Source organism: Coptis chinensis, chromosome 8 (genome assembly GCF_015680905.1).
Source record: "Coptis chinensis isolate HL-2020 chromosome 8, ASM1568090v1, whole genome shotgun sequence".
In the NCBI taxonomy this organism is placed as follows: Eukaryota; Viridiplantae; Streptophyta; class Magnoliopsida; order Ranunculales; family Ranunculaceae; genus Coptis; species Coptis chinensis.
Genome location: NC_141463.1, coordinates 72,401,105 through 72,415,183, shown reverse-complemented (window position 1 = coordinate 72,415,183; position 14,079 = coordinate 72,401,105). Strand labels below are relative to the sequence as shown.

The 14,079-nt window shown below is 39.2% G+C and overlaps 1 protein-coding gene across 1 annotated transcript; it reads right to left on the bottom strand.

Moving 5' to 3' along the window:
* Window positions 1–626: 626 nt before the first annotated feature.
* LOC147482844 (zinc finger A20 and AN1 domain-containing stress-associated protein 4-like) lies at window positions 627–1,859 on the bottom strand. The gene is made up of 2 exons (XM_086581365.1): window positions 1,716–1,859; window positions 627–1,462 (listed from the first exon to the last, which is right to left on the bottom strand). Exon 2 carries the CDS (start codon window positions 1,426–1,428, stop codon window positions 895–897), a length of 534 nt encoding a protein of 177 aa, XP_086437491.1. The 5' UTR covers window positions 1,429–1,462; window positions 1,716–1,859; the 3' UTR covers window positions 627–894.
* Window positions 1,860–14,079: the final 12,220 nt, after the last annotated feature.

Sequence of the window (14,079 nt, the reverse complement as noted above, 5' to 3'; positions counted from 1 at the left end):
AATAGCCATTAGGTTGAAGATTATCCAAAAACAAGAACTTTCAGTCACCGTCTTTCACCAATCATCATGGATTGTAGTTTGGTGATTAGAATTTTGTAGTAAAGCTAATGGATTAGCCATTTGGGCTAAGAATCAAGGACGAAGTGAACCATGCCTATTAGCATGTATGATGACAGAGTTTTCTCCAACTTTTAGTTAATGAACTGCAGTTTTCATTAAAAAAAACAAGAGAGATTACAGTTCTGCTCTAGGGAGTTCGTGCTTTGGAGGAGTATGGTACCTAAATAGTTAATTAAAAATATCCATAAAATAAAATCAGTTCTTCGGTACGCAGACTGTCTTAAGCCTCAGACCAATTCAGTACCTTCTGCCGAAGGTATGAGTGGCTGTGATTTCAAAGACCATCCCTATCATTCATGTTTAGCCTATCCTAAAATCACTGTCAAAAGGGCAAAGGAGTTGGTTGTTGCAAAGACTTCCTACATATCCTAAAAGAAAAGATGCTTTTTTTTCACCTTATGTGGAGATATCTACTTACTGACACCTGCCTTTACAAATGCTGAGGTGGCTCCACAATCTGATAATGATTGGATACGCGATAATTATAGATAACTAAAAACAATTAGTTAAAAGTAAAAAAGAAAAGGAAATTTATCACTCAAACAAAGTTCCCACAAACCACATAAAATACTTAAAAAAAAACAGAGGAATAGTTTTACATTGAAACCAAATAAAGCCAAAGCAACATCGCCACCCAAAGCCGCGTCATATACTGACCCACAACCAACCCAACTTGGTGCCGACGATTATCTCGAGAACCACCTCATATTCCATAACTTGATCACCAAATCAATGGCCAAGATCATATCATCATCATCATCATCATCATCGTCATCATATCTTATCAAGCTTCTCAGCTATAACGACGGGATTAGCTTTTGCTATAGCTTCTCTCCCAACCGTCTTGAAATCAAACGTACACCCATGTTGTTCCGGGTACCGGTGCGACCCACAAAACGTTATCCCGCACCGACAACGGAACCCGGTTAGCCCAACCTTTCTTCTACAAGTGGAGCACCTATTAGGTTGCGAAGACGATGATGCCGGGTCAGGTGGTGTCGAAGATTCTGGTTCAACAAGATTATTATTAGGAGTCGGGCTGGGGAGAGTAACCGAGGGAGTATAGATCGAAAGTGGGGTTGATGCAACGGTGGTTGTTGTAGTGGCTGTGGTTGTGGTGATGATGGGTGCAGCTAGCGATTTCTCGACTGCAATTTTTGCAGAGGATGCTTGTTGTTCTTTAAGGCAGTGGTCTCTGTAACATTTGGAACATAGGTTTAACGTAGCTGGGCTTCCAAAGAAGCCGCAGTTATTTGCACAGAGACGGTGGCCTTCTGGTGGTGCCTGGCATCTTTGTTCTTCAGCCATTTTTTGATCTTTCTCTCTTAACTTGTTGATCGTTCTGCCAAAATAAAAGAAAACAAAAACTTTCAATTATATCAGCAAAAAATAAAGATAATTCTAGAATCAAAATCAAAAGATCGAATTTTGAGCATTTAGAAGATGAATCAACCCATTCAAAAATCATAATATATTCAACACCTTAAACAAAAACCATAAAAAACACATCTTTCATTCAAACCAAGCCAAAATAAATCCAGATCTACAAGATTCCAAACATGAAAACAAATAGAAAGATTTGATTTATCTAATACCTTATTAAAAAAAAAGCTTCGAAACTCAGCCGTCCCTAGAAGAGGCGACGACGAGACCCAATCGAAAAACGCGATTCAACGTATTTTTCGAAGGGGCGGGATTTTGTTTTGTGTTTTTTGGGGTATGAGAAAAATGAAAAATGGGTGTTGAAAGTTTTAGAAGAAGGTGAAGGGCAATGAAAGAAACAGATATATTGAATTGAAAGATGAGAGAGAAAGTACAGGCTGGAAATGAAACAAATGGGAAAGCTATTAATTAGTACACGTATACACGGCTTATTTTTGGGGAAGGTGAACCTCTCCTCGAAGAAGTCGTTCTAGTGCTAATCTTTCTCTCCAAGTTATACTAATCCTATTTCCTTCTCCACAACCGGTTTTTCTATTTATTCCTTGTTTTGTGAAGAAGATTCCATTGTGCCGTTTTATAAATAACACCAAAATGCTTTTTTATTTACCATTTTACCCCATTGAGGTTGCTGGCTTTTTACTATTGGGCCATTGCTGATTTCAAAGGTCGGTATTATTTCTGGTCTTTTTGATGCCCCACCATATTATTATGATTTAATATCACATGTGTTCCTATGAAGCCCTCCCTACGTGTAACCGATTTGATTATTATTATTATTTAGTAATAGCTGTCCAATCACGCTTAGCTACGCAAATTGACACAACCTCAATGATTTTGAAACTTTAATTTACTTGTGAAATTGAACCGTTGAGTCTGTTAATGAATTCTTTCGCGGAAATTAGAAGGATGAAGCAACTTGTTGAAGTCTGATATAATTTCATGGCAAAAACATCGTTAAAATTAGAAAAAAAACTTATCACTTTCGATTTCTTATTTCAATTTTTCTTTCAGCCGTCCCTTCATTCAGGGGAAGCGCTGTTTAGGTAAATGTCAAACTTTGACTAAACAAGGATCAAAATAATGAGGCTTTCAAACGCTTATATTTTTCATCGAAATATACTCTAATCCGTGAATATATATCCATGTTAAAAAATAAAAATACTATATATGTATTGCAGGCTAAATGCTTGGAAACTGGTCATTTTGTCCAAGGGAAAAAATTATGTATAGCATTACACTATTACCACATGTCCACATGTTCACATTACGATGCTACTGAGGCCACGGTTAAATATAAGTTAGTGATGGAGTTCATAAGCTAAATGAGATAAAATGAATGAAATAGTCAATACTCAGTAAGCTTTCTTTCCCTTTTGAGTTGACTACTTCCACAGTTCCACTATGGACTTTGGATGCATTTTTGTATTTTGTATTTTTTTTATCACTAAAAATGTTATATTATTTTTCAATTTTATCTTTCATTTCTAGCTTTGAGTGCTCATTTCTCTTCTCTATATATACAAATCATCCATATAAATAAAAATTCAGTTTGTTTATAAGAATCTTGTTGCTGCTGATTAATCTTTCCGCTTTAATTCAGGTTATTCCTGAACTTCTTTTAATTTGGTATATATATGGCTTCCCATGTTAGTGGGAAAATATTGTGAGTGAAAGCCTCACAGATTATACACACCTCACAAATTATACACCACTATAAAGAGGATCATTACGTCTGGTTGTCGATAATTTTTTTTAAATTAAAGACCAAATCAGAAAAGTGGTCATCTCAACGAGCCGCAAAAGTGTTTTTGTTCATACAAAGTCGTGGCGTGGAGAGAATTCAAGAATGGTTTTGCATCTACTAGGCTACGTCCTAAAGTTCACGGGCCCAATAATTAATGTGGGGCAAAGAATTTCAATGTAGTTAGTTTTTTAGGTCCACAATTTGATACTTCATAGTTGTACATCGTGAGCTTGACACCATTACAGCGAAACTCATTAAAATCAAATTTTGATGTCTTGTGAAAATAAAGGGACTAGCCACATCTATTGCGAAGGGAGATCAAATATTTTGATACAAAATAATTTACACGAAACGCAAGCATTTACTAAACTTTTTTATTTACCTGTGATTAAAGCAATACATTTTTTTGTTCTTCAACGCCCGATTTACCTCATTGAGTCATTGTGTCATTTGTGTGAATGCAAATCACAACTATTCATGCAGTAGTGCAACTTGCAGAAGGTGCTAAGAATCAGGGCCGGCTCTGAGGGCAGGCCAACTAGAAGAGTCATTGTAATTTTATACCCACTGAATTACATTTGTGTGAAAAATGCAAATCAAAAAATAAAAAGCGCCCGTGTAGGCTTAAGATTTGAACTATTCAATGTGCAGTATATATATTAGGGCATCTAGGCACTTGCAAAACACTATATAAAAGAAATAATGTAGGCCCATTTTAAAAACTCCGCCCCTAAAGAATGCCCCTGCTAAGAATGCCAGTGTCTACAGTTCAAACGCTACAAAATGTTACGCATGCAGACATGCTGCTTAATAAATCATTTTCTATACCTTAATCAAATTGGCTTTCTAAATTATATGGCTTACTGTTCATTTTAATACACTTTTTCACTATAGAAAAATATACGATTACCGTCTTGCTCTGATTAGTTTAAATCAGGGCCCAAAATATCGCCGAGATATCCGATATCTCGCCGATATATCTCGGTAAATTGGTACACCGATATCGATTTTTCCGAGATATATCCACCGAATATTAAACCCTTTTTTTTCCGAGATATATCGGAATTTCCGATATGAAAGTTTATATCGCCGAGATAATTGATATTTCGAGATAATCGATATATATCGGTTGACTTTTTGACCAATTGTTAATAATTTAATATTGAAATTTCCGAAATATCCTATATATCCGAGATATATCGGCAAGATATCCGAGATATATCGGTGAGATATCCGATATTTTAGAAACTTTGGACTGGTCACCAAAAGAACCGAGATATCCGATATATCCAATATATCCGATATATTTCGGTTTTTAGTACACCGATATATTAACCGATATCGAAATTTTGGGCCTTGGTTTAAATAACCATTCAAGCAACCTCCATGTATGTTTGCTGATTTTGATATACTGTTCACCAATTTAGATTCCATGTATGTATTCTTAGTTTTGTTCACATGACTCTCATTCGCTCAAGGCAATGATGTTGATCCAGGCCAATTAGACGGTGATAAATGTCCTTTACTTGTGAATTGTGACAATACACTTAGCACACTCTGCTTGACCAGGTACAAAAGATTGAGGTAGCTTGATTAAAGTCATTAAACAATGACTTGTTGTTCTTCTATTTAGCTACATGTCTAATTCGCAATGGCCAAGTATCCCTACTTATCCTCTATGCCTAAAAGAAGCAGCCAAATGGTTCAGCATTCACCACATTGATCATCAAATATCTCTGCAATGGCTTTCAGTCGGTTGTGGAAACAAATTGTCCAACCAATTAATACAATTGTCTGTTTGTTTCAAAGCCACCCAAGGTGGGTTTCACTTTCCAGATTTTTAAGGGGTATGAACACTTTTATTACTTAACTAGTACATACAACATAGTCATGTTCCACTTCTACCAAAACTCGACCATATCTTTGATGGAAGAAACTATTATTATTATTATTTTTTTTTACATTATATCAAAGTATGTAGATGTTTGGTATTTATTGGACAATGACCTAACGATTTATGTGATAGGGAATGATTGTACTCTTCTCGGGATAAGAGTTGCCTACATATTAAGTTTTTTTGGATAAACTTGAATCAAGTCTTACGTAATTCATCTCTCTCTACTTATAGATGTTTGAGCTGACTTTCCTTATTTGCTCCGAGCCGTTATGAAATGTAGATCCACCTTATGTGATATCTTGATGATTCGCCATTACTCTGTCGTTACAAAGTTAATGTCTCATTGATTGGTACGTTGACTAAGCTCCAAAATTGTGCTAGTTGATTTGCTCACATATATGGCTGTAACTGATGCTGGGGACGACCTGTGTTTGGGTCGTTGGGACGTTCTGATAGAGTGGTACGAGCTGGTGTATAGACACGTGTATTGTAATGTAGAACGGAGGGTACTTACACAGCCCCCTTTATTTGATCCGTTCTTTGGACAGCTGTGATGTAAAAATGAAGGAAAAAATAAAGTTTTTGACACACGTGTTGGACAGCTGGTAGGTTTAATTTGTTTTTGAGAAATGTGCGCGAACTGTTGGGCTGGATTCGTGGGCCCGAAATCACGGCAATTTATGGGTGAGTAATGATTGTGTTATGTGGGAACACGAAACGTTTTGTATTCCCTCGAGGTTTTGGCAGCTGAAGGATCTTGACGTGTTAAGGTGTTTCACTTCCTCCTTTCTTCAATCTAAGACAGAGCAAAGCGAAAGAAAAAAAGAAAAAGAAAGAAAAAAACTTTTCCAATCTTTGGTATCAGGTGCGTCTTTTGATCTTGCAAAATTTGACTTTTTGTTTATTTTGAACTCGTAATGTCTGCTACCAGTGATAGTTTGAGTGGGGAAGTTGATGTTGATCAGTGGAGATAGAGAACTTTGAGTGGAGATGATGTTGAAGTTAGGGTTCGTAGTGGAGATGGGGCTTCATCGTCTTTTTCAGTGGAGACGAGGGCTGAGGATATACGACCTAAGTGGAGAAGGGAGGTTGTATAATGATGACTATGTACCTCCAGATGGAGGAGTTGTGGTTTGTTATGGGCAGTTGAAAGCTAGGATGAGGTTATCGTTTTCCCATCTTACTGTTGAGATTTTGAACTATTGTGACGAAACCCCATGCCAGTTCGTAGGGAATAGTTTGAAGGTTTTCCATGTGTTGAATTTGTTGAATTTATAATATCTGCTTAGGAGATGTGTTGGAGCATTTCTCTGTAAAGAGATCGGTTGTACTGAATTTTAGTCTACAGATCGTAAGGGGGAAGTCGTCTTTAATTGTGGGGGTGAGTAAGGAGGACTGGGGGCGTAGGCCTCTGTTGGTTGTGGATAATTACACCCCCCTGGGTGTGAGCTGAGTACTTGCTCTGTAAAGTGGGCTGGTAGGTAGTTATTTTGTAGGTCGTATGCATGTATTGTAATTGATATGTTGTACGCTCTGATGTTTTTGTGTCCTTTAGTGCAGAGGTTTCCATTCGAGGTCGTTCTGAGCTTGACATTTTGGAGAAGTTTGCTTGTTTGAGTTGGGAGGAAAAACGAGCTATCTTAGGGGAGGTTTCTCACTACTTTAAGAGGCGTGGAGGGGAGAAGATCAACTGGAAGAAGGTGGAACAAAAGAAGAGGGCTCGTAAGCTCGTTTTTTACATCTCTGATTCTAGCTCGGATGGTGAGATGGAGAGGGAGAGCCAAAGGAAGGTACCTGTTTCTGGAGGGAGAATGGCTGGAGAGGCTGCTGATAGTCGTTCTGCTTCGGTGAGGACGGCTGGAGGAGCTGCTGATAGCCGTTCTGCATCCAAATGCTCTGAAGTGGGTGATGTTGAACGTTCTGCATCCAAACGCTCCGAAGTAGGTGATGGTAAGCGTTCTGGTCATGGTGGCGGGAGTGTTGTTGGTGGTGGTGATGCTCCCACTCAGTTCCAGAGGCCTAATTTGAAAAGGCGCTCTGAAGTGGTTGAGACGGAGGGATCGAAGAAGTCCCGAGCTGAATATGAGGAACGACCTAGTACTGGTGGAGGTCGTTCTTCTGCAGGCCGGGCTCCATTGAAGAGGATGGATATGAAGGAACTTGTTGTGGATGTGGGGGTTGCTGATACCTGGGGCAAGAAGGCTAGTGAGAATAAGGCTGTTGCCCAAAAGTTGAAGGGATCGGGGAGTACGACCCGACAAGAGTGTTGATGACGTTCTGGATAGGCTTGTCACCTATGAGGACCCAACAAGTGGGTTGAATAAATTTGTAAAGAATGGGGACTGTAGCTTCAAGAGCTATTTGGTTGCTAGAGGGCATTGTCCTGGATGGAGATAGGCTTTAGTTGGAGACTAGGAAGGACTTGGGGATGAACATCAAATATATGGATCGCTCCATGTGCTTTGTACGTGCCTCTTCGACCTGGGTATTGTCTTGTTTTCCACTTCTACTGCTTTGTGATTTACTTTGTTTGTTGTCAAGTCCTGGTTATGTATAGAAAGCTGAAAGAGATGACTCTTATCTCCGACCTGTATAAGAAGGAATTTGATGCTGCCAAGGAGGCATATGACGAGCTGCTTGCTGTTCAAGAGGTGGAGAGAGCTGAAATGTCTGGGCTGAAGTTGCAGGTTGGAGATCTTGCTGGGAAGGTGGCCTTGCTGCAACCATCTCTTGATGCTTTCAAAGGTGTAGGTGCAGCACTGGATTGGTGAGTGCAAGAATGCACAGGTCGTTGCTGAAAAGGCGCAAAAAGAATATAACGACCTGGTCGACTTGGTAGAAAGTGGTGATACTTACGTTATGGTGGATGATTTTATGGACTAGAATGTAAGTATAAAACCCTGAAGAGGTCGGTTGAAAATAGGGCTGCAACAGTAGTTGTGGAAAGTACTGTTGCAGATGCTAGTAGACGACCTGATCTATCATCCGACCTTGCTACTACTCCAGCCGTTCAGCCAAATGGGGAGATCTCCATAGAAGTTGTGAATGTGAGTGGTGATTTAGTTGGGGGCCCTATTGGTGAAGAGGTTGGCCCACTGGAACCTTTGAATGTTGAGAATCTTTCCCGTGTCTTCTGATTGTGCCTTTTCTTTCTTTGATATTGATGTGTTTGAATGATGATGAGCTATGTTTTCTCACTTGCTTTGGTTGATACTGATAACTGATATTGATAACTTTGATTCTTTGATGATGGGGGTGCTGAAGTTGTTTTCTCAAGATAACCTGGGGGCCTCTAGTATCCAACCAAATTTTGTAAGTAGTAAAGTATTTAAATTACTTACTTGTTATGCCTTGATGTTGTCTTTGACTTTTGTTGTGAATGTGGTTGTTTTATTACTGTTTGATTCGTTGTATGACGACATGTACTACACAGTGGTTGTCACACCCCGAATTTCGACAGAATTCGGAAAAACATTATTTGTTCCCGACTCTTCGATCTCCGAGGTGTGACGCACTCTCAACTCCCAAAAACCCATAAACAGTTTTAAATATGGGATAATAAAACCAATAAAATTTTTACTTAAACAAAAGTCTTCTTCATGACAAAGATTCACAAATAAGATTAGGTTACAACTCTCCTTTCAATAACTCTTTAATAAAATTTACAAATGAAAATACAAAAACATTGTCTAGACTGAAATTATATATCACCTCAAGGGAAAACAAAACAAATCCCGAGATGCAACGCTTAACGTAAAACCACAAGCAACCACTCTTCTTCAACACTAAACCTGTCAAAACTTATCAACTATGTTCATTGAATGAACACACCCGATAAGCAAACATGCAAATCGGGTCAGCATTATAAAAATGCTGGTGTGAGTAGCTCTAAAAACAACATATACTTATACAAATATATACATAATCCATACGGGCAGTTAGTTCCTCCACCGAGGCCTTTAACTTTCAACGACTAATATAACATACTTAAGTACAATAATCTAGGCAGTAGTTCCTTCCAATCGAGCCTTTAACTTCCAACAACTAATACAACATACCATACGATAATAAAAGGCATTTAGTTCCTCCACGAGGTTCTAACTAAAATACTAACCACCAAATCATATATAATCATCTATCTAAAGATATATCATTTACCAACATATTACCATAATTATATTAATTTAGACTTTCTTTGTGTGTCCCTAAAATCACGTCGTATCTATGTCTTACCTAGTTTCCCCTGGCTACCACAATCGCTACCCAACCTTGAACATGTACATCCACATGCCTCCCCTTACATAATGAACCACTCCGCGGCGTAACCACCCCCGAAATGGATGCCGCGACACCAAGTAAATCCTCACACGAAAAGCAATTATGTAAGTAATGCCACTATTCGCATAAAATATTGCGATCATCGCTCTATTTTGGCGAACGGAATAATCAAGCCACTATTTGGCTACGCCGGAGGGCCATTCAAATTTTATCTTGAAACGCCGGGGAGGGCCAATCACATTACTTACGCCCGGCCATTCAGATTAACTCAAACGCCGGAAAAGGGCGCCGGCGGCCATTCAGATTAACTAAAACGCCAGAAGGGCCAATCACATAAGTTGTGGTAGCTAGGTTCTAGGATTTTCGTTACGTAATTTATTCAAGTGTCATACATTAATGACTCATAATAAATCTACTATATCACGTGCAGGTCAATTGCCTTATTGCACTAAGCCACAATATATAGAAATATCTCAATATATCTCATAACTATTTTCATACTTTCACGTGCCAATATATTATTGCACTACACCACACTCCCGTGGGCAAATATTCACCAATACTATGCTACCTCATAGTAGCATCTCACATATATAATAATTGAGTGTTTATACATTTATGTCTCCAAAACTATTGCATTTAATATATATATCCCAACATATATATGTTTTACACACTACTCACGTCAAATCTTAATTAGATAATGACAACTAAATTTATATCAGCTTCCACAGCATTTCCACATTTAATTTGTCCATACAATTTACAACATAAAATGTAGCACAATTATACAGTCTACAATCCACAATCAAAGCCCAATATATATATGCTTTAAACACTACTCACATCAAATCATAATTAGATAATGACAAACAACGTTATATAATGTTCGACAATATTTTATTACTATATTAGTCCATATAATCAAATATGTGAAAAACTGGAAAACAGTCAACATTCCACAGTCAACGGTTAACGGTCAAAGTCAAACTGGCATGGTCAAAGTCAAACTGGCATTTCCATGTTCGACAAGTTTAGAGTCGTAGCCATGGTTCATGGCTAAGGTCAATGTGCATGGCTCATAGGCTCATGATTCTGAAACGGTTCGGACCCAACTAGCCGAGCCCAAACCTTAGAACCCGAAAGTTTAAAAGTTGAAAGACCCATATAGATCTATTTTAAGTCCCATGGACCGCCCCAAGCAATATTAAACCGCCCCAAAAATAGTTAAGTGGTTCACCCAAAAATTTGACCTAAAACCGCCCAAAAACTTTAAATTAAACTGGTCCATAAATGAAACAAAACAAATAGAAAAAAGGGCCCAAACAAAAACCAAAAAGAACTGGCCCAAAACTTAACATAAAAACCGGCCCAAACTAAAATAGATTTTTGGGCCCAACCAAACAACCAAGGCCCTAAAGCTAAAACCGGCCCAAGTAGCGAATCGGTTAGGCCCAAGGCCCAACCACAGCTACAGTGTCATCTCCTTCAGCTCCATCAGCCACCACCGCTCGAATTCCGGCCACCACTCGTCTGCCCCATTCAAGCTAACGGTTTCAATCCCCCTAAAAACCCAAACAACATTAATTAACACAAACACCTCAAATCCTTTGATCCACATATTTCTTCAAAACTAGATCTAGAAATTTCGACCTCCATTACTGACTTGCTTCAAGCTCCACTCGACAGCCCTCACGCACTCAAACCTCAACAACCAAACTCCATTCAAAAACACAATCAAAACCAACTAAACAACAACAAAGTTTTAAATGAAAACTGGGTGTTACTGGTCGCCGCCATTGATGAATTCTCCGAGCTTCAAACCGCCCCCAACAGCACTCAAGCCACCAACCCGACATCAAATATTTAATCCCCAACAACAACTAAGCTTATATCAAACTGAGTTCAACCCACATAAAGGCGACGACGCCATTAACGTCACGCTAAGCTCTTCGACAGACCTTCAACAAAGACACCAAACTATATACAACAACCAACCCAAAACAAAACAACAAAATAATAATAAAGGCAAGAAGATTCATGGTCTGCTTCCATGAACGCTTTGTTCATAGTTCGACAGTTCAAAACCATTTTTTTTTCCAAAGTTTCGACAGTTCTATATCAAATCCGAAATTTAACAAGGTTTAATAATACAAATGGCACGAAGTCCAATACAACAGTAGAATGAACAGTATTAATAGGCCGAAACCTTAGTCGGTATATTCCGATACACGGAAAACCATAAATCCGGTGAAATAGCAAAATAGCTACTCACCTTAATCCCAAGCTCCACGAATTTCTCCGAGTCCGAGTCATCGCGCTCCAACACTCGAGCCTCCATTTTTATTATTTTTTTTTTCTTCGAACCCTATTCTCCAGAACAATGTGTTTATATACTTGGTCCGAAATCCAAGCCCAACAACACGCACTTCGCCCGAAACCCGCCCCACAAATCCAAATCCAATCCAGCCGATTTTTAAATAAAATAATTAAATTAATTAATAAATAAATAAATAAATACCTATTTTAAGTACGGGCGTTACAGTGGTAGTCCTGATGACTTGTTGTATTATGGTAGATCGTCTTATTGTTTGGTGCACGACCTAGTTAGATGATCGTAGCTGTCTCCTAGGTCGCCTTTTTGTGTTTGGTTGGGTCGTTCTTTTTGGGGGAACTCCGATTGTTTGATAACTAACCTTTGATTGGTAGTTACCGTTGAGCCAAGCTTAACCTTGTTCACAAGGTTTTAAGTTGACTGTGGATCCTTTTGGGGGTCCCATATGTTTGAATTTGACTGATAATTGCGTGGAATTTACAGTTGAATCATGCTTAACCAGTTAACCCTGGCCATGCGTTGGTGTTAAGTTGATTTAGGGTCCTTTTGGGAGACCTTGGGTTAGATTGATTGATGTTTTGACCACTGCGTGGTAATTATAGTTGAGTCGTTCAGGACTCCGTCTTTGATGTACGACCTGACATTGTGATGTCCTAGGTTAGATAGCATAGTGCAAGTTGCATGGTACTCATGTAATGCAAAAGATGACATTTGTACGCACAGTGCTAATGGAGTTTTATTCATATTGACTAATAAGTCTGGATAAAATTTTATTGATAAAAACGCTTGAGGAGAGCTGTGTTCCAAGGTCGGAGAAGTGCATCACCGAGCTGAGTTTTAATCTAGTATGCTCTGTTTCCCACGACTTTGTCAATGATGTAGGGACCTTCCCATGTTGGGTTCAGCTTGGCTGGAGCTAGAGTCTTTTTGAGGACTAAATCGCCAACTTGGAAAGTTTTTGGGACGACCTTCTTGTTGTAAGATCGCTGGATTGTTTGATGGTACCGAGCTATGGATATTGTAGCTGTTTCCCTTCATTCTTCTAGGAGATCGATTTCTTTTGCCAAGATGGTGTCATTATCTCCTGATTCTACAATGTCAGAATGTGTGGTTGTGATTGTGAGTTCTGATGGTATGACTGCCTCTATTCCGAAGCAAAGTGTGAAAGGAGATTCATTGGTACTGGCTCTGGCTGTTGTTCTGTAAGCCCATAGAATGTTCTCGAGTTGCTCTGGCCATTGGCTTTTCTTGCTCTCCAACTTCTTTTGGAGATTCTCCTTGATTGCTTTGTTGGTAGCCTCTGTTTGACCATTGCTTTGTGCATATCTAGGTGTAGAAATTGCTTTAATGATGCGCCATTTTTGCAGAAATGCTTTGACTTGTGAGCCAGCAAATTGAGTACCGTTGTCCATGACAAAGGTGTGGGGGAGACCAAATCTTGTGATGATATTGGTCCATATGAAGTTGATGACGTGGATCTCTTTGACTTGGACTAGTAAAATTGCTTCTACCCATTTGGTGAAGTAATCTGTGGCTGCTAGGACGTATTTGAGTCATGTTTTCTTTTGTGGGATAAATGGTCCCATGATGTCTAGGCCCCACATATGAAAGGGTCATGGGCTGGCTATGTTGATCAACTCTCGTGTTGGACTCAAATGGTTGTGTCCAAATGTTTGACATTAGGGGCATTTGAGAACGTATGTCTTTGCCTCGATGTGCATGCCTGACCAATAATACCTTTGAGCGATTGCTTTGTAAGCCAGAGATCTTGCTCCTGCATGGTTGCCACATTCGCCTTTGTGAATCTCGTCAAAGATGAGTTGACCTTCACGTGGAGTTATGCACCTTAAGTGAGGTCCACCTGCGGATTTGCAGAATAATCGTCTGTTGATTACAGTGTATCTGGGAGCTCAAAATTTCACAGCACGAGCATTCTTTGCTTCTTCTGGGAGTTCCCCGTGTAGGATAAATTGCAGGAATGGTCCCATCCAGGATTGAGTGATCTCTTCTTCGTGGGCTGAAAGTCTGTGAGGCTGTTGACACTTTCTTGCTGGTATGCAAGCCTCTCCAGGATGTCAATGTAAACCGTGGTTGGACATGTCTCTTGGGTTTTCGACGCTAAGAAGGCCAGGCTGTCTGCATGTCTGTTGTCTTCTCGAGGAATGTGTTCTAATGAGAATGTTTTGAACGAGCTGATGATTTTATTGACGACCTGGGCATATTTGGCCAGGTTTGCTACGTTGGTGACATACTCTTTGGTGA

Coding starts and splice junctions, on each gene's coding strand:
- LOC147482844 (XM_086581365.1), bottom strand. CDS start 1,428: ATGGCTGAAGAACAAAGATGCCAGGCACCACCAGAAGGCCACCGTCTC.